Here is a 19,217-nt window from a genome sequence, read left to right as displayed (position 1 = left end):
CTTATTTTTCTTACATGAAACATCCTAGAGGAAATGAAACAAGTGAACAAAAGTGTACTGATGGCTAAGCCTTCTTCAGGTCTGGATTGCTTGGCGATATTACACTTCCACTTTGAACTCTACGTGATTTTCATTTATAGAAGAGCATAGAAGCACCGTCACACAAAACAAATTTTACAAAATATGAAGCTACGTCTGAACTCCATCAGCCAGTCGGCATTCCATATTTTTACAAAAAGGACCTTGATTAAAAAAAAATCCCATTTGAGGGGAATTTCTTTTATATTTGAAGTACTTTGTACTTAAGTAATTTTCAAGGAATCTGATAACGCCCAAACGTCAAGTATGAGCACATGGAAAATCAAATATTTTTGATGGCAAATTCAGTGACGGAAGGACGACAAATTTGTTTCGTTTTTTTGAGAATCAGATGACATGGCATGCATGCATGGCATCTTCGTGCTTTAATGCGCGCCGGGCCAAATAGAGAGTGAGCCACCGCTATATTATCGGCCAGTGGGCCAAAACTGCGGCCTAGGCCCATGAGCCCATACGCAGGAACCGGCTTCCCGAGCCCAACCGACCTCTTTCTGGGGCAACACGAGGCGGCAACCAGGCCGAGCATTCCCGTCCCCTCCCCACCCTTCTCTCCGTCGCCGTAGATCCACCGCCGCCACCGCCGACGACGACGATGGGCTGCCTGCTGGCGCTCACCGACGACCTCATCGCAGACATCCTCATCCGCCTGCCGTCGCCGGCTGACCTCGCGCGCGCCTCCGCCTCCTGCGGCCCGCTCCGCCGCGTCGTCACCTCCCCGCGGTTCCTCCGCCGGGTCCGCTCCCTCCACGCCCCGCCCCCGCTCGGCGTCTACGTCCCCGACGCCGCCGCAGGATTCTTCCCCGCCCTCCCGCCGAACCCCGCGGCCCGCCCCGCCCGCGCGCTCGCCCTCGCCGCCGACTTCTCCTTCGCCTTCCTCCCGGCCCCCGCGCGCGCCTGGCTCGTCCGCGACCGCCGCGACGGCCGCTTCCTCCTCGACCGCGCCGCGCCCGCCGGCTCCACGGCCTTCACCGAGGTCGCCGTCTGCGACCCGCTCTCCCGGCGCTGCCTCCTGCTCCCGCCCATCCCCGACGCCCTCGCCGCCTCCGTCGACAACCCCTACCTCCAGCGCGGCGGCGACGACGGGGGGCTCCAGTCGCGCAGCAACGAGATCTTCCTGGCTTCTCGCGGCAACGACGACCGCGGCGAGGAGCTGCCGTTCGCCGTCATCTGGATGGCGTGCTGCCGAGGGAAGCTGGTCGCGTTCTCCTTCTGCTCTGGATCTCGGGAATGGAGCGCGCTTTCGCCGCCGGTGCACCACGCGCTCAGCATGCGGAGGGTCATGGGTGTCCGACTGGGGCAGCGCAACCATGCCCACGGGTGCTTCTACTGGATGATAACTCTCACCCGGAGGTGGCTCGTGCTGGACACCCGCAAAATGGAGTTCTCCATCCTCGACATTTCGCCTGTCCTGGCAGGCCGCTCGATGATGTTCAGTAATCAGATCACCACTCTGGAGTCAGGAGAAGGCAGGACAACCGTTGTGGTCTCGGATCTTTTCAGGGCGGATAAAAGATGTGTCCTCTACTTTTATTCGTTCATGCATTTCAGTGACCGGTGGCAGCTGCTGAACAAAATCACCTTACCTGAGGAATGGGGAGACCGGTTTCGAGGCATCATAGGTGCATTTGAGGGCTGCTTATATATAAAGCTAGATCATCCAAAGCAGAACTTGGGAGATCCTGTTGAGCAAAATGTCACATACTTTTGGTTCGATCTCAAGACTATGCAGGTTGGTAGGTTCACCGAGATAAGTTCTGCTACGGTGAACGAAGCCTACCTTTACACGGGGTTTCCCCCATCACTGTCACTTCCTAGTGTTTGATGCGGTAAGCTTGTTCTCTCTTCCTGTTTTTCTTTTTTAAATTTTATAGGTTAACGTTATGCCATACTAGATTATCTCATTTTGTAGTTTAGCGTTATGCCATACTAGATTACTAGTGTTGTTTGACAGTATGGTTATGTCTTCTGGAGAATCTCAAAATTTTCTCTCCTCATATTTATACATCTTCCAACCTGTAAATTTTGATAGGTTGCTCTAGAATCTCAACAAAATGATGAAAACAACTCATGCTAGATAATTCACAGTTGTGAGGAGTTCTAATCATCAGCTGCACATCTAAAACGTGTTGTTTTCGTCATCTTGTAAGATACTGAAGTTTTGGGTACTGCCAGAAAGAATGTTTCTGCTGATTAATGAGCAATCTGTTTTTCATTTCATGGTTTAATGTATGCTAGATAACCTCAGTTTTTCATTTCATGGTTTAATGTATCTAATTCACAATCAGAACCAGCATTCTGTTTCATTCTTGAATTCCATGCTAGTTGATGCAAGGAACAAAAGGGCTTCCAAATTTATCTTTATTGGCTTTCAGATGCTTAACTGTGACATGGTTTAAGGGTTCTATGTCACCACATTTTTTTTAACTTATTGATATGCAAAATTCTACTGTAGATGGACGACTGATTTCTGGATTGGCTGGTTCCTTGGAGCTGGAAAAAGGTGCATGAGTAATGTGTCACTCTTTACAGCCTCCTTGTCTTTACTAGCATTCTTGTATCGGTACAACTTTTATGTGGGAATTGTTGCAGCCTTGGAAGTGGGGAATAGAAGAGGATTCACTTGGATTCCTTTCTGAGGAGCACCAATTCAAGATGATTTGGATGGATCATTTAATGTTCCATTGTTCTCATACAGTCGTACCAGCAGTTATGTGTCACAGTAGGGTCTGATCGAGCCCAGTCGAGTGTTGATGGATGCAAATTTCAGTTTTGCCTTCAACCATTAGATTTCCTGAGGTTCAATGTTGTATGCACTATGTAGTGCTTTTGTTAGATTTAGGCTTCGTATGTCTTTCCATATACACTTTAGAAAAATTCTACTTTGCAAGGTGTAGTACTGTATTCCATATACATTTACCTGAAATGCCAGAGGTACTAATAATATTTGTACTAAGGCCATCTATATTCTAGGTGAGGAATGGACACAGTCAGTGATTGGCTAATGAGTCATGGGCTTGAAAAGCATGCATAATGGTGCTTCTACTAGATTGTGTACTGTAATAGATACGCAAACACTCGGGTTCACCATCTTGACAATCTTGTTATCATGTCATACTATATAGCTGCATTCAATTAATCAGATAATTTCACAGAAGCCAGGACAAAGTCGTTACCAATATTGTCTACGATTTCTTTCTGCTGGATAAAGCATGTCTAATTTTTCTGTATGTTCATGCATAAGTCTGCCAAGTGGCATTTGCTGAACGTGATCCCAAGGAATTCAGCATATGAGAATGGAACATCTGGGTGAATATTTGTTGCTTGATGTTTGTCAGAATTGCATTTTTACAACCGTTTCCTCATCATTGCCGGTTTTGTCACTGACAGTGTATGATATGGTAAGTTTGCTCTGTTCCTTTTCTTCTCTTTCACAGTCTCTGTTTTATGTTATTATGTGGTCTTACAATGGATATTTGTGGTAGTTTTGATACTTAAATAATCTTTGTTCTACTGAACTATAAAATCTTGGTGGTTTTAGAGGCGACATAAAACAGAATAAATGCCCCTAATTTTTGTAAAACAGGACATTTTAACACCGTTTGTGTTGTGCTATCTATAACTGAAAATCACTGAAATCGTCGGCTTGAGTTCTTTCAAGCAGCACATAATCTTTGTACTAACCATGCATTGCTACACTATGCTATGTACTATGTAGCTATCATGTCTCCACTATTGAGCTTGCACAGTGGACAGGATAATAGTTAAACAGCAGCTAGCATCAAACATTGCTGCAGCTAACATATGGAATGTATCTACTAAGATAATAGACATGCACAGTTGATGCAAAAGTACAATAGATCGACTATCCATTGTTTCATCAGGGGCATTTACCCTTGATTCCTTCTATATGTTCATACATGGGCTAAGATTAAATTTGTATAAGCCTAGAAGGTGGGACTTCCTAATGGATGCTCTTTGATATATGCGGCATATCATTGTGTTATTGTCCTGTTCACCTTTCTCCTAAGCACATCATTCTTTGTATGTGTTTGCATCCTTATTTCATCCTCAAAGATGAGTGCATCCTTCATTTGGGGTAAAATTACATTTGTTCTTCGGTGACACATGGTATCTTTATGAATGTGTTAAAAGTTAACCCTAACTTGATATTTCTGTACCATCGCATCCTACAGATGTGGATTGACATCACTGAGTGGGGACATGACAACTGCTAGCTAACCATTCATTAACGATGGCAGAAGCAACATAGAAGATAGCGACTATCGTTGGCACAGGAGACCTACTGGAAGAACAAGAGCTCTAGTATATCTTGGAAACCCTTCAGTTCTATCCTATGATGGCCCTACCCCAACATGAATCATCCAGCCATGAACTACTCTATTCACTGGCTTGCGACTTCCTGGTAGTAACGATGCTTGTGTTGAACGTGAACCATGAAGCAAAGCAATCTGATCATCTGGCAGTTGCTTTTTGGTTTGAGGAGTTCTCGCTAGTAAGGTGGTGGCTCTTGCGCTGGGTAAGTGTAGACTTGAGAAGAGGACTGAAGGTTAGGGATTGATGCTGCTGAATGTTGTTGTATTTGAAGCTTTGTGGATGTCTTGAATGGACTTCAGGTAAAAATGTTTCCTACCATGGAGAGAATGGACAATAAGCCACATATTATCCATTTGGTGATTGGATTGGAAATCCTCAAACTTGGGCTGTCAATATTTGTGGCATTTGAAAAAGCCTGTCTTCATGCCCATTCAAGCACGTCCTGGGCAATCTTGAGGCCACTTATTGGTCTCAGTTGAGTGACTGAAAACTATTCTACCAGCCTGTGTTTTTTTTTTGAAAAACAAGGTCCCGCCCCGGCTCCACATTTTATATATGAAACCAAAACCAAACAAACCAGAGACTACCAGCCTGTGGTATACGAGTTAATTCTACTATAAAGATTATGGGAAATGTTATTGTGCAGACATTCCCTAGGAGGGCATGGCAAAACAAACTCTTTTATGGCAATTTATGTTGTTGTGAGGATGTCAAATTCCTTCAGGAAGCATGTCAAGTTCTGACGAAAAACTGAACTGGGCAGATTGCCATGCTTGCTAAAGAAATTTGCCAGCCGCAGACAACACAAATTGCTATGAAAATCATTCGCATTTGCCATGCCTCGCAGCGAAAGCTCGCTGGTTCTAGTGGTCCAAGTTTATTGCTTATGAAGTTTGCCATTGCTATTAAAACATGGACATGCTCGAGTAACCATACCTGACTTTGTTTTTGTATCATGTTTAGGTGATCCAGTTGATTTTCTTTGTGCTTGAGGTGCATTACTCTACTGTCTCCACTCCTAGTTTCTGTAATTTTTTCTTCATGCACGTCTACAGTATTTCTTCGTCGCTTCTCCCTAACCTCTGGTTCTTCTTATGTAACAGGGTTTTGCATCTGGTACGAACTAAGAAGTACTGATGATGGAACATCCATTCTACATGATCAGCTTGTGATCTGGTATGAACTAAGAACCATTCATGCTGGAGTATACATTCTACATGGTCTTCTTGTGATTAAGAGCAGTTGATGATACCAAAGGTAACTTCCTGATTCTCCTGCATCCCGAAATTGCGTTTTTATTAGTGAATTTTCTCAGAAATGAACCGCCCGTGTTCCTTTCCTATAGTGCCCTTAGCACCGGTGTCATCTCTGCACGAGGCCAGTACAAAGCCTCCAAAGGTACAGCCATGGGCATGGTCAGCCCTGGCCCTTCAGCCATGTCAACCTCCTCCTCACCGACCCTCCTCCACTCAAAGCACTGCACCAGCGTGCCCAGAGCAAGTCCGACCATGTTCATGCCTAGCGCCTCGCCAGGGCACCCTCTCCTCCCCATTCCGAATGGCAGCATCCACTTCCCCTCGCCCCTCGCGCCTTCAAACCTCTCTGGCGAGAACCTTGTCGGCTCCTCCCACACGAGCGCATCCCTGTGCATCGTGTGGACGTTGACAAGGAGCATGGTTCCCGCCGGGATGTCGTAGCCTGCGACGGAGCAGGCGGCGGAGGACTCGTGTGGGGCAAGGAGCGGGGCGATTGGGTGCAGCCGGAGGGTCTCCGTGATGATGCACTGGAGGTAGGGCAGGCTGGGAAGGTCGGCTTCCTCCAGGAGGCGCCCCATGCCGACGACCTCGTCGAGCTCCGCCCTCGCCTTCGCCATGGCGTCCGGGTGGTTGAGCAGCTCCGCCATGCTCCATTCGATGGTGCCTGACGAGGTGTCTGTGCCGGTTTGAAGGATGCTCTGTTGCAGCAAAGATTGACATGATGAGCTGTTGATGTGTATGTGCAGTGCGTTGAGGATGATGAAGATCATTTGTAACGGCACAATGTGATTTATGAATGTGCTCCGAGGAATCAATAGAAGTCCTGGGAAATCGCAAGAAGCTGGTGAAACAGTTCGTCATACATTATCATAAATTAATTATAGACCTATGTTCAGTTCATAATGTGGATAATCTGGTAGACTGGTTGTTACCCACATGTCATGCACTGATGCTAACTACAGTATTATCCAAAAAAAAATCAATAGCAAAACACATGGACTACATAATAGTACTGCATTTGCCGCAAAGTATTTTAAAATTGCTTCATCATTATAATGCAGACATAAAAGTCTGTCCGGCATAAAGGAAATTTGGATGTGGATGGGAAGATTAGTTGACAATATTTGATAAGGATGTGATTAGGATGGATGAACCACCAAATGAAGCTCCTGAGCAACCTAATTAAATAGCCAACCAAGTCAGTGGACTGGACTGCCTCAAAGATTCCATCACGATTCTCAACACTAATTTTAACAGCTACTTAGATTGGAGAAAATAGTTTGTTTGTTTCTTAAATTTTTTGTATAAAAAGCAAGGAGAAAATAGCTTGACGAATGCTTTGCTCGTTAATGAAATGCAGCCTGAATGCTGATGCAGAGCTTCTTCTACTCACCAGGCAGAGCGCTCTGATGACCTTGTCGCTGTACGCCTCCGGATCGGCCGCCTGCATCTCCACCAGGTCGCCGACCATCGTCCTGCCGCGGCGGCTCCTCCCCTCGTCATCGTCCAAGGAGGCGAGGTGCTCGTCGATGAGCCGCTGCGCCCACTCGTTGCGCTTCCGGGACAGCCGCACCGCGCGCCGCCTGGCGCCGCCGATGTCCAGCACGCCGAGCACCGGCAGGAAGTCCTGCAGGTTGGACGCCCCGTGCATCGCGAAGTACTCGCGCACCATCTCCCGGAACCTGCCAGCCTCCTCCACCTCCGACTCCGGCACGTCCCCCTCGCCACCGTAGTACCGCTTCCCGGCGATCATCCGCGCCACCATGTTCAGCGCCAGCTCGAACGCCCGCGCCTTCACGTTGGCGCGCGCGGGGCTTGGCTCCGACGCCCCGTGGGCGGCGGCCTCGAGGAAGAGACGGCGCGCGGCGAGGCGGACCTCGTCTGTGCGGACGGCCGCGGAGCGGAGGAGGCTGCCCGCGGAGAGCACCTCCACGGTGGCGATGCGGCGGAGGTTGCGCCAGTTGGCGCCGTAGCTGGAGGACCCCAGCGTGGTGTAGCCGTTGGAGAGGTGGCGCGCGGAGGGGAGCCGGGGCCGGTTGGCGAAGACCACGTCGTGCGCCGTCAGGCACTCTTCGGCTGCGGCTGGGTCGGTGACATGGAGCACGCGGCGGGAGCCGAAGCGGAGGAGCAGCACCGGCCCGTGCGCCGCGGCGAGGTTGGCCAGCGCGCGGTGGAGGGGCTTCTTGAAGAGGTGCAGGTGGCCGATGACCGGCAGGGACGGCGGGCTCGGCGGCAGCCGGAGGCTGCGCTCACGCCTGCTCTTCCTGAGGATCCCGAGCAGGATGAGGACGAAGAGGACCGTGGCAAGCGAGAGGGGCAGGTAGGAGAGCGTCCCGGCGTCCGCCATGGATGGGATCTTGGAGGTCAGCGAGGGTGACGCGATAGGCTGGCGCACGTGGACTGGTGTGGAGGAGATGCGCCTAGAGTAGGAAAAATCCACTCGCGCTGGAGCTTGTCTACAGCGTGGGATGATTAAACAAGAGGCTAGTGCGGATCTCGTGGACGGCCATTTGTTTAATCAATCTCATTTGCTTTACATGCGTCTACCTTAATTAGTTGGACATCATCAAGGTAAATAAGCTAAAAATCAAGATCTCAATGATGCATATGATGTATTTACCACGCTATAAGACCTCAAATCCAAATTCCATCTACGCTTTTTTTTTGAACAGAGAGAGGCACCAACAGGTGCCAATATATTCAGCTCAAATTCAGTGTACATCATGATTACAGAAACTGCTTGCAAGAAAGATAGAATTAGACTGCAGAATCTGAGAAAGAAGAGCTGAATAGAAGTCGGAGAAGACAGGAAGGGAGCAGAATCCCTTCTGATGAACCACATGACTAAACATAAGAAGGCAGCCTAAAGAAGAAGATGGCATGAACTGCCCTTCTGCTACTCAAAGTGCAAAGATACACCATGGAAACAACAGCAAGAGCAACTGGACCAACAGCTTCAGAGTGAAATTGGGCTCCAATAGCTTGCATCAAGTTCTGAAGAAGAAAGAGAACTTCGAACATAGAGATAGTAGTCCAGCCGAGCTCCAAAATCATTGGCTTAGTCTGCAGATTCACCAACAAGTCTCCTTGCGCCTGAAGAAGTCCATCCCTGCAACTGAAATACTACAAGAACAAATGAAGCAGAGTATCTTGAACAGAGGAGAACCAAGAAGCAAAGAGCTAGTAACAATGCACTGTGTGAATCTTAATACCAGGAATTTGGAAATTAGAAAGAAGGGATACAACATTGCAGGAATTAGAAGAGTGATTACGAGCAAAGCAACAAATCTGATATTCGCTGTGAAAACCTGGTGAGCAAGGTTATGGGCAACTCCATTAACTTCTCTAGCAATATGAAACACTTTAGGATTAAGAGCTGCAGAATGTTTGAAAAAAAAATGGCAAGATCCTTTCTGATATTCCAAGGAATAGAGGGATCTAAGGTGTTGGCCAAAGCAGCACATTTAGCAAGAGTAAGACAGTCAGTTAGAAAAGTAGCATCCATAATATTGAGCCGAGAGGCTATATTAGTAGCAGAAGCAAGAGCAATAGATTCAGCCTGCAAAGGAGTGGATGTAGAGGAAGCGGAGGCCTGAATTTGAATATTAATTTCTCCCTGCTCCGAGGGAAGAGAAATATAGATACCAACACCTATAGCCACATCACCTGGAGGAAGGCCAGGAACTTTTTTTGTTCTGAAAGCTGCATCAGAGTAAATTTTTGGCCCAACAACTAAAAGATCAGACCTGAGAGAATTACCTGGCAAGGGGAGCTGATTGCTAGCAGGAATGTGTTGAACCTGTTGATTCTTGATAGAAAGACCAGAAAGAACATCATGAGGCTCCAAATTTAAAGCACCAGCCGCAATGCTAACTTGATAAGGAAGAGCTTTGTTTCTATCAAGAAGAAAATAATTTCTTGCTTTCCAAAGACTCCACAGAAAATTTAGGATATTCGGGATGGAGCCATGTGGGTGATTCCTTTGAATGAAAGCAATAAGCACTGAATGCATTGTAGTATGGCCTTGGGTTAAAACATCAGCTTTGAGAAACCAGGGAGAAGAAAACCAGGCCGCACGAGCAAAATGACAAAGGAAAAATAGATGAAACTCATCCTCCGATTGACCACATCGACAACACATTTGAGAAATATGAATCGAGAAACGACCAGCTCGCATACCCGTAGGCAAAGCTTTTCTTAAAAGTCTCCATGCAAAAGTTTGCACCCTAGGAAGCATATTCTTTTGTTTCCAAAATATTTTAAGCAGATTTTTCAAATCCAAAGGTACAACAGTAGGGGCATGTCTAGGATTAGCATGAATATCTTGTAAACACAATTTGTAAGCAGATTTGGAGGAACAAATACCATTTGGAGTAAGATCCCAACACAACAAATCTGGAATTTCGTCATCAACAATATCAGTATGAACAATAATGGAAGCCAAAGGTTGCTGAAAAATCGAGAAAATGAGAGTTTGATTCCAAATCCTTTGACCTGGAAGCCAAAGATCCTTAACCAAGGCCGGGTAAACAAAACCAGCATGTTGAGGAATGAGATGCTCATGAATGGAACTCCAATTATTACACCAAGGAGTGCTCCAAATAGAAATGTTACCTTGCGTTATTTGATAGAATGAATGAGTTTTAAGCTTAGGTAACATTTTAAGAATGGAAGCCCAGAAAGCAGATTTAGGAGGAGTAGTAGTGGCAGTCCAAATGGAAGCATTAGGAAAATATTTAGCTTTAAGCACGAGATACAAATGAGAAGAAGGGTCTTTAGCTAACTTCCAAGCAGCAGATAAAATCAGACTTTCATTGATGGCCTTCAAGTTCCTAACACCTAGACCTCCTTCATCTTTGGAGTTGCAAATGTCTTTCCATGCTCTAAGACAAAGACTCTTTGTAGAGTCATTTTGTCGAACACTTGTCCACCAAAAATTCCTTATAATAGCCGTAAGCTTAGCAATCAATTTCTTAGTGAACAAGATATTAGCCATATAGTAGACAGGAATGGCCGAGAAAACCGAACGAATCAGCTCAAGACGGGCAGCATGAGAAACCAAGTTGGCTTTATAAGAAGGCAATTTTTGCAAGAATTTGTCCAGAACAAAATTATAAGCAAGAACTCTGTTTTTAGCAGGAAGAATCAACGGATGACCAAGATGAGTAAAATTTGCATCCAAAGAAGAAACAGGGAAAATCTGCTTGATGTCTTGCATAGCATTAGGAGAAACATGAGAGCTGAAAAGAATAGCAGATTTAGACCAGTTTGGAGTTTGACCAGAAATAGCACAAAATTGGTTTATAAGATTAGCCATGGTGTGAGCTTCCTGCAAAGTGGTCTGTCCACAAACCAATAAGTCATCCGCAAATAAAAGAGAGTGAATGGAGGGGCAATTTGGTCCAAGAGAGATACCCTGTAATTGATGAGCAGCAAGAGCGTCATTAAGGGCAATGGAGAGTTCATTGATAGCAATAACAAATAAATAAGGAGACATAGGACAACCTTGACGAATACCCCTAGAACTGTTGAATTTTTGAGAAGGCTGCCCATTAATGACAACAGAAAACGTAGGCGAGGAGATGCAAGCATGAACTAAATTTATGAAATGACCATGCAACCCTTTCCGAGAAAGAGCAGAAACAATAAAACTCCATTCAAGACGATCAAAGGCTTTAGCAAGATCTATTTTAATAAGAGCAATGCTGGTATCATTAATGTGAGGAGGCAAAACAACAGTAAGATAAAAATTGATAACAAGCTGGGTAATCTCATCTCCTATCCAATCCCAAGCAGCCAGGTAAAATTCAACATTAAAACCATCTGGCCCTGGAGAAGCATTTAACTTCATATCTTTAAGAATTTGCAAAACCTCATGTTTATCAGGAAGAGCATAGGTTGGGTCCGAAGGATCATTCGGCCACTGGGTGGACACATAAGGTCTATCAGTATTATTGTTCGGAGAAGAGAAGATATAACGAAAATAATTGACAAACGTGTTGGTGATAGCAGAAGGTTTGAAATGAAGAATGTTAGTCTCATCTTTGATGGAGCAAATAGTATTACGTTTTCTACGCTTAACAACAGGTTGGTGAAAAAATTTAGTATTGCGATCACCAGCCCCAGGCCAGTTCTTCTTACTGCGTTGTTTATAAAACTGATTCAGCTTAGAGAGAGTATGTTCATACCTGACAGTGAGATCAGCCTCCAATGCATGGTCCTGCTGCTGTGATGGGAGTTGTTGTAGCTGATTAATCTTCCCTTCTAGCTCCAAAAGATCTGATTGTAGAGACTTTTTTTTTCCTGCACCACACTTTGAGAGAACCTGCCAAAGAAGAAGTCTTGGCAGCAAAAGAGGTTAGAGAACAATTGTTCCAAGCAGATTTAGCAAAACTGGCAAAGTCCTTTCCATCAACCACCAATTTTCAAATTTGAAAGCTTGCTTAGGCTTAACAAAATTTCCTTTTGTAGACACTAAAATGGGAGCATGATCATTGAGAATAATAGGCAAATTGAGGACTTTAGTATTAGGGTAATGCATGCACCACTCGGCATTAACCAAAGAATGATCAAGACGACGGTAAATAGGTTTAGAAGTGTGTTGGTTACCTCGCCAAGTGTACGCTGGACCACTAAAACCTATGTCAAAAAAACCACAATTTTTAACAAGGGAGCGAAAAGCATTCATACGGAAGTAATTCACATTACCATTACAACCATCGGTATCATACAAGATGTCATTAAGATCACCCATACACATCATGGGCATACCCAGATTATCATACACAAAAGCGGAAATCTGACTCCAAATGGCACTAGTTTGCCTGTGGTACGGGTCACCATAAATACAAATCAAACAAAATTGAACCCCAGAAGCAGGATGAACTACATTAGCTAATATATAGTGGAAGGTAGCACTATGAACAGTAATATTCAGATCATCAGTCCACATAAGCCAGGGACCTCCCGAAGCACCTCTAGAGGGAACTACAAAGGCATTAGTAACATCAAACCTATTAATCAGATCAACAGAATGGACTTTGGAAGACTTGATTTCTGAGACAAAAGTTACCTGCGCTTTTGGAACGAATCAAGTTGGCCAAGAAAAGCATACAATCATTACCGAGTCCGCGGCCCATACCTCGGCAATTCCAAGCAATGACCCTCATAGCGCCCGAGGCACAATAGGGCTATACGCCGCTGCCCGATTGATATTCGTAGTCTCTTGAACTTGAACGTCGTCTGAAACTGAGATGCCACCGGTGCGAGGAGGTGCTACACTTATATTCTTTTTCTTTTTTCTTTTTTTTGCGGGAAAGGAGGTGCTACACAAAGAAGTAGAAAAGCAGGGAGGGGGACAGCAATTGGAGGGATAATATGGGGGGCGAGGAGAAACCGGATCCGGCCCGGAGGGCCGGCGACGCCCTGAATCAGGCTGGAACGAGGAGGCGGGGACGGGATCTAGGAGGGATGAGACCTAGAGAGAAGCAGGCATCAGAGAGGGAGGACTGAGAGGATGAGGCGAGAAAGAAGGGGAAACCTAGGCAGGAGGACGCAGCAAAGAACCTGATGGAGCCCAAGACTCAGCAGCAAAGAAAACGAGAGAAAGGGATCTGGATGGGGCAAGACGGGAAGAGGAAGAGAGGAACAGCAGAGGGAAACCAACGAGAAGGGGAATAGGGAACAGAGGGCGAGAGGGGAGATCAGCAAGGGAAGGGGAGATGAAGAAACGGCATCACGCCAGTCACCGAACCATCGCCGGAAATCGCCAGAGACGTCGCCTGTGCCTGTAGAAAGTCGCTTGTGCCTGTACTGATGTGCAGCCCATCTACGCTTCTAGAAATGATAAAGAAAACTATGTTGTGAATAGTTAATTAAAAAAAGAAACTATGTTGTGAATAGTTGCTTAGTTTAGTATTCAAATCGAATTTTGAACAAGGTACTATTCACACTGGGATTATTTTTATTCTCAATTTGTGGATTGAGTTTCTATGTGAATCACTCTTTTTCTATACGGTGAGCTGACCGTAGTTTATATGATTAGATTTCTTATGATGGAACCATCCCACTCAGGTTTAAGTCCAGGACTTATCATTTCATACTCATTTTTCTGAATAATCACCAACCACGCATTAAGCCACCGTTGTATGGACTTAGTCCACTAACCACGCATTAAGCCACCGCTGATCCATCCATCGCTAAGCCCGCCGTTCCGAAAAAAAAAAACTGCCACACCCCACGCCCGCACGCCCCCTCCTGCTCCTCCTCCTCCCATCGCGCCGCGCCGCACGCCGCCTCCTGCTCCTCCCGCGCCGCGCCTCACGCCGCCGCACCGACCACGCACACCGAGCGAGATCTCTCTCTCTCTCTCCCTCTCGGCTTCTCCTCTCTCTCTATCTCTCACCCGAACGCGGTTTCTTGTTTCCCAACGCGACGCCTCTTGCCCCGACCACGCATCCCACCACTCTGGAACCGCCCCCACTCACGCACAGGCGTGCCTCATCTAGAGGATGCCGCGGGAGGCGGCCGTGCCGACGAGGAGCGTCGGATGCGAGCGGACCTCCACGCCGGGGATGGCTGCTTCCAGTGGTGGCGACTCCCCTTATGGTTTCCATGTGCGCCGGCGGCAGGCACACCATAGTGCCGATCTGGCCACCCCCTGCATTGCTTCTGCCGGACCTGGCCTCTCTCAACCCCTCATGCATCCGCGTACTCTCGTTGATCCAATTGCGCGTTCCTTCAGCTTGAGCCGTCACCAGGGAGGATGCCATCACTTGCTAGATTTCATCATCGCACGCTTAAGGACGTCTTTCGCCACTTTCGCCTGGATGCATGGCACATCCATACTGTCGTCATTCCCTTCGAGGATTTGTGCGTGCATTTCCATGTTCACCAAGGAGATTCCATCGCTGGTTATTCCAGCAAGATTTGCGAGTAAAGTTCTCTGCCTCTTATATCTGGGTAGAATGCATTTTTTTTGACGATTTATTTGGTTGGTGTTCAAGAAATTCCAAATATTTCATAATGTGTTTGGAGATTCGTGTGAAAAATTAGTCTGTGGATACTTTCATTTAACTGAGCGACTTTGAGGCAATTAGAGGTATAAAAGCTGCAGCTTCCTCAGGATAATTTATTCATTCTGGAAGCACATCAGAATTGCAGGGTTACATTAAGTGCTAATTTTGCATTTCAAGTGCTTTCATTAGCGGTCCACCTTTCATCCATATATTTTTAAGAAAACCAAATTACTATGCACTGAATGCACTGACTATATCACTTATTAATCCTTTAAGCACATAGGATTATAGGGGTTATGTACAGAACAAGTGCTACTTTTTATTAAACACTTTGACATACAACTCTAAGTTCTGCTACTTCCTTTCATCCATGTATTTTAATGTAAGAGTATACAGTGTGTAAAATGAGCACAAAAATAAATGTACAGACTACATACAAGTCTATCTTCATGTAGAGTGTAGAGTGTGTAAAATGAGCACCAATTCATGCTTAATTAATGGAGTGGCAATGGCGCCAGGGTGGAAATACATGTCTCATGCTCGTTTAAGGTGATTTTGTTTCATTTTTATTTCAGCGCGCAAAGAATATAATTTATGCATAGTAGCAACTGTATGTATTTGTCCGTTGACTTTTATGTGGAAAGAGACATGTCTACTTGTATATATAGTTCCATCCCAAATGGCCACATCAGTTCTAGCAAAGCATGTGTGGTCTTATCGGTTCCTGGTATGTTCATACCTTTTTCCCAGTGGAAGTGCTACCGTAATGATTCCAAACCAAGCTTAGAATTTTGATACAAGTATTGATATGTTGATGGGAGCATGGGAGCTTGAATTCTGCACCAAATTAAGTGATGATAAAGTTATTGGCATATAAGCTGAAACTCTGTTCACAAAATAGTGGAAATGAAAGCAGTGTTCTCCCTCATTTTGAAATTCGGGCAAATGAATTCTATTATGCCATATAGTGTTTCTTGCATGGAGTTTCAATAAGCATAACTTGTCCTACTTGGTCCAGACTATGTGCCCAGACAACAACCTGTTGTGCGGTCATCACTTCAAATAAATTCAAGGCTCTGAAGGTGAATTTTCTTGGATCAGATCTTTACACTTTAGCATCCAGAGTTTGGTCGTGTGCTTGGATTATGCAACAAATGGGCTCTTCCATTTGGAACTTGCAATCGAAGGTTAAAAAACAACAGGGCGTTTTAACTGCTACTACTGCCGCATAATTGGCAACTTTGGTTAAACTAACACTAGTAGAAAAAGGGCCTATTGTCCCGGTTCGTAAGGCCCATTTGTCCCGATTTTTGAACCGGGACTAAAGGGTCGTTACTAAGCCATAGGCCTTTAGTCCCGGTTCTTACACGAACCGGGACAGATGGGCCTTCACGTGGCCTGTGCTGCGAGGCCAGGTAGGAGGGCCTTTAGTCCCAGTTGGTGGCACCAACCGGGACAAATAGGCATCCACGCGTCAGCAGCTGGCAGGAGCTGAGGTTTTTTTTCCTGACAGGGGGTGGTTTAGGGGGTAATTTAGGGTGTGTTAGCTAGCTAACAGAGAGAAGTGTCCTCTCTTATTTCCGTGCTTGTTTTACCAACGCTACTGCTATGCCTAAACATGGCTTAGATTAAAGTGAAGGCAACATGTGGTGCATGTCGAAAGTAATACTAATAATACTAATCCTAACTTGAGCAAGTTTAGATTAGTACTACTTTCGACATGCACCACATGCATGTTGCCTTCACTTCAATCCAATCCATGTTCATTTCACCCACTGATATATAATAACTCTTCATGCCTGCATCATGCATCATCATAATAACAAGTCCTACTAATCATCATCATACAACTTCTACTCGTTATTAATAACAAGTCATACGATCATCATCCTCATAGTCATTGAACGAACCCTACTTAATTGTTCTAGGCACATGATCATCAGTATTAGGTAGGACCTAAATACTCTCTTTAAGGTAAAATAGCATAAAACAATCACTAGTAGAAAACTGAGTTTTGGTCACAGGGCAATATTCACATTAGTCCCGGTTCAGTCACGAACCGGGACTAATGTGAGCATTGGTCCCGGTTCGTGCGGCCAGGGGCCTGCCGGGCCTCGTGGGGGCATTGGTCCCGGTTCGTCCGGCCCCTTTGGTCCCGGTTGGTGGAACAAACCGGGACCAATGGGCCTCGCTCCTGGCCCACCATCATTGGTCCCGGTTGGTGGCTTGAACCGGGACCAGAGGCTCACCCTTTAGTCCCGGTTCATACCACAAACCGGGAGTAAACGGTTGGTCCTAGTAGCGGTCAGAGTTTAGTCCCACCTCGCCAACCGAAGGGCGCTCACACCTGTTTATAAGCCCGTCCCTCTCTGCCTTGTTGAGCTCCTCTCAAAGTGAAAATAGATGCCCTTATACAGGGAATTTGACCTAAATTCAGAGTAAATTTCTTTGAATTTCATAGAAATTTATTATGAATTTAAGTTTAATTTCTCTATAGGCGCATCTATGTTCATTTTTTTATAGTAAATAAAATAATAAACCTTAATAAAATAAATAAAAATAAATAAACCTTAATAAAATAAAATAAAATAAACTATAGTAAATAAAATAAATAAACCTTAATAAAATAAATAAAAATAGCAGCAGTAAAATAAATAAAAATAAAATAAATAAAGTAAAATACATAAGTAATTAGAAACAAAATGGAATAAAATAAATAAGTTTTTTGTTGTAAGTAGAAAAAAAAACAAAATAAATAAAGCAAAAGAGAAAACAAAAAATAGGGAAAAAAATTATGCCACCTACTGGGCCACCACGGCCTGAATACGACTTGAAACCCATCCATGGGCCAGGATTCAGGCCCACAGAAGTCCCAGTAGGCCCCACAGGCAAAGAGAACGGTTATGCCCGAAAGCCTGCAGTTGAGAGGAGCTCGAGAGGGTGGGCGCAGCAGCGCTTATAAACCACTCTCGAGCTCTCTCAACTAGCGAGGTGGGACTAAACTTTTGACGCGGGGCAGCACAAGGCCTTTGGTCCCGGTTGGTGCCACCAATCGGGACTAAAGGGGGGCATGCGTACCGGTTCGTGGCACCAACCGGGACCAATGCCCCCCCTTTAGTCCCGTTGGTGCCACGAACCGGGACCAATGAGTTGCCTATATATACCCCATCGCCACAGCAGAGCACTCCACAGTGCTCTGTTTTTTCTGGCCGGCGAGGGGAGGGCATTTGGGTGCTCTAGCTCACCTCCTATGCACATGAGGTGTTCGATGAAATGTCTGAGCCACACTAGTTAATCTTTCTCCTCTTGAAACTCGACCTCCGAGCTCCATTTTCCCCGAGATTTGTCTAGGTTTAGCGGTCCGTCACGTCCCGTCCCCGTTTTCACCGCCGTCGATCTCCCGCGCCGATCTCGTCGCCAGCACCACCGTGGTGAGCCTCTTGTTCTTATCTTCTTTCTGAAAGAAAAAAATTCTTACTTTAGATAGATACTTGTCTAATTTTGTTACTTTTATTATTCCTTCTTATTACATAGTGCGATGGTTTTGGTATCCTCCCCCGTCGGCCCTCGTCCTGTCTATGATTCAGATGTGGTATATATTATCTTTTTATAACTATTTGGTTCATTTATTGTTTATGACAAATATGCCGACCAACGTGTCATAGATTTTATTTATCTAGGAGGTGGTTGAACCGGAAATTCCAACCGACCCTATTGTCGAGATGTTAAATTTAGTTGAAGAAGAAAACAATTACTTGAAGGAAAAAATAAAAAAAAATTGAGGAGGAGAAGATGATATTGGAGTTGCATGTTGCGGATGTCGTCGATGGTCACAAGATCAAGATGGATGCAATGCGATTGAAGATTAGAAAGATTAGAAAATATGCCATTCATACCGAGGCTTGGTATCATTATGCCGTTGGATCAATTGTTACCTTGGTTGCGATTATGATCGCATTTGTTTTCGCATTGAAATGTTTTACATAGTTTTAATGTATGGTTTAATTAATTAGATGCTCTAGAGAGCTATATATATGTTGTTAGATGAGAACTATGTATGTACTTTGGTTTAATGTGATGATGAACTTCTATTAATTTGGTCACTTAATTATCTATTCATGATGTTCTGTAATGGTTTTTGACACACTTAATTATATATAATGCACGCAGATGAACCGGCAATGGATGTACGGTGACAGACACACCTCCGAGTACATTAAGGGCGGGCATGATTTTCTCGAAGTGGCTGAGGCAAACAAGCAGAATGGTTTTATGTGTTGTCCATGCCCTACATGTGGGAATACAAAGTCTTACTCTGACCGGAAAATCCTTCACACCCACCTGCTTTACAAGGGTTTCATGCCACACTATAATGTTTGGACGAGGCATGGAGAAATAGGGGTTATGATGGAAGACGGCGAAGAAGAAGAGGACGATGACAACTATGTGCCCCCTGAATACGGTGATGCTGCAACGGGGGAAGCTGCTGAAGATCAAGAGTAACCAGACG

The 19,217-nt window shown here is 45.3% G+C and overlaps 2 protein-coding genes across 12 annotated transcripts; one reads left to right on the top strand and one right to left on the bottom strand.

Annotated features, from left to right (window-relative positions):
• Positions 1-543: 543 nt before the first annotated feature.
• On the top strand, positions 544-13,680 carry LOC109768479 (uncharacterized). Of its 11 annotated transcripts, none has more exons than XR_012201647.1 (6): positions 544-1,925; positions 2,552-2,599; positions 3,341-4,733; positions 5,398-5,427; positions 5,538-5,691; positions 7,087-13,680. XR_012201647.1 is itself a non-coding variant. In XM_020327196.4 (2 exons), exon 1 carries the CDS (start codon positions 692-694, stop codon positions 1,919-1,921), a length of 1,230 nt encoding a protein of 409 aa, XP_020182785.1. In that variant the 5' UTR covers positions 567-691; the 3' UTR covers positions 1,922-1,925; positions 2,552-3,052. The 11 variants fall into 11 exon arrangements, 1 of the variants encoding a protein (XP_020182785.1); XR_012201643.1 differs by lacking the exon at positions 7,087-13,680 and adding an exon at positions 5,780-6,625; XR_012201646.1 differs by having other exon boundaries at positions 3,341-5,427.
• Positions 5,714-8,037, bottom strand: LOC109768478 (cytochrome P450 81Q32). Its single transcript, XM_020327195.4, has 2 exons — positions 7,084-8,037; positions 5,714-6,388 (listed from the first exon to the last, which is right to left on the bottom strand). Exons 1-2 carry the CDS (start codon positions 8,035-8,037, stop codon positions 5,774-5,776), a joined length of 1,569 nt encoding a protein of 522 aa, XP_020182784.1. The 3' UTR covers positions 5,714-5,773.
• Positions 13,681-19,217: the final 5,537 nt, after the last annotated feature.

This window comes from Aegilops tauschii, chromosome 2, assembly GCF_002575655.3.
Source record: "Aegilops tauschii subsp. strangulata cultivar AL8/78 chromosome 2, Aet v6.0, whole genome shotgun sequence".
Classification (NCBI taxonomy): Eukaryota; Viridiplantae; Streptophyta; class Magnoliopsida; order Poales; family Poaceae; genus Aegilops; species Aegilops tauschii.
Note: the sequence above shows the minus strand (reverse complement) of the source record. Positions and strands in the feature narration are given on the sequence as shown.

What these genes read in the sequence shown, in the direction of transcription:
- LOC109768478 (XM_020327195.4), bottom strand. Translation starts at nt 8,037, where the DNA reads ATGGCGGACGCCGGGACGCTCTCCTACCTGCCCCTCTCGCTTGCCACG. An exon ending in TCATCAGAGCGCTCTGCCTG is followed by an intron (nt 6,389 to 7,083) that starts GTGAGTAGAAGA and finishes TTGCTGCAACAG; the next exon opens with AGCATCCTTCAAACCGGCAC.
- LOC109768479 (XM_020327196.4), top strand. Translation starts at nt 692, where the DNA reads ATGGGCTGCCTGCTGGCGCTCACCGACGACCTCATCGCAGACATCCTC.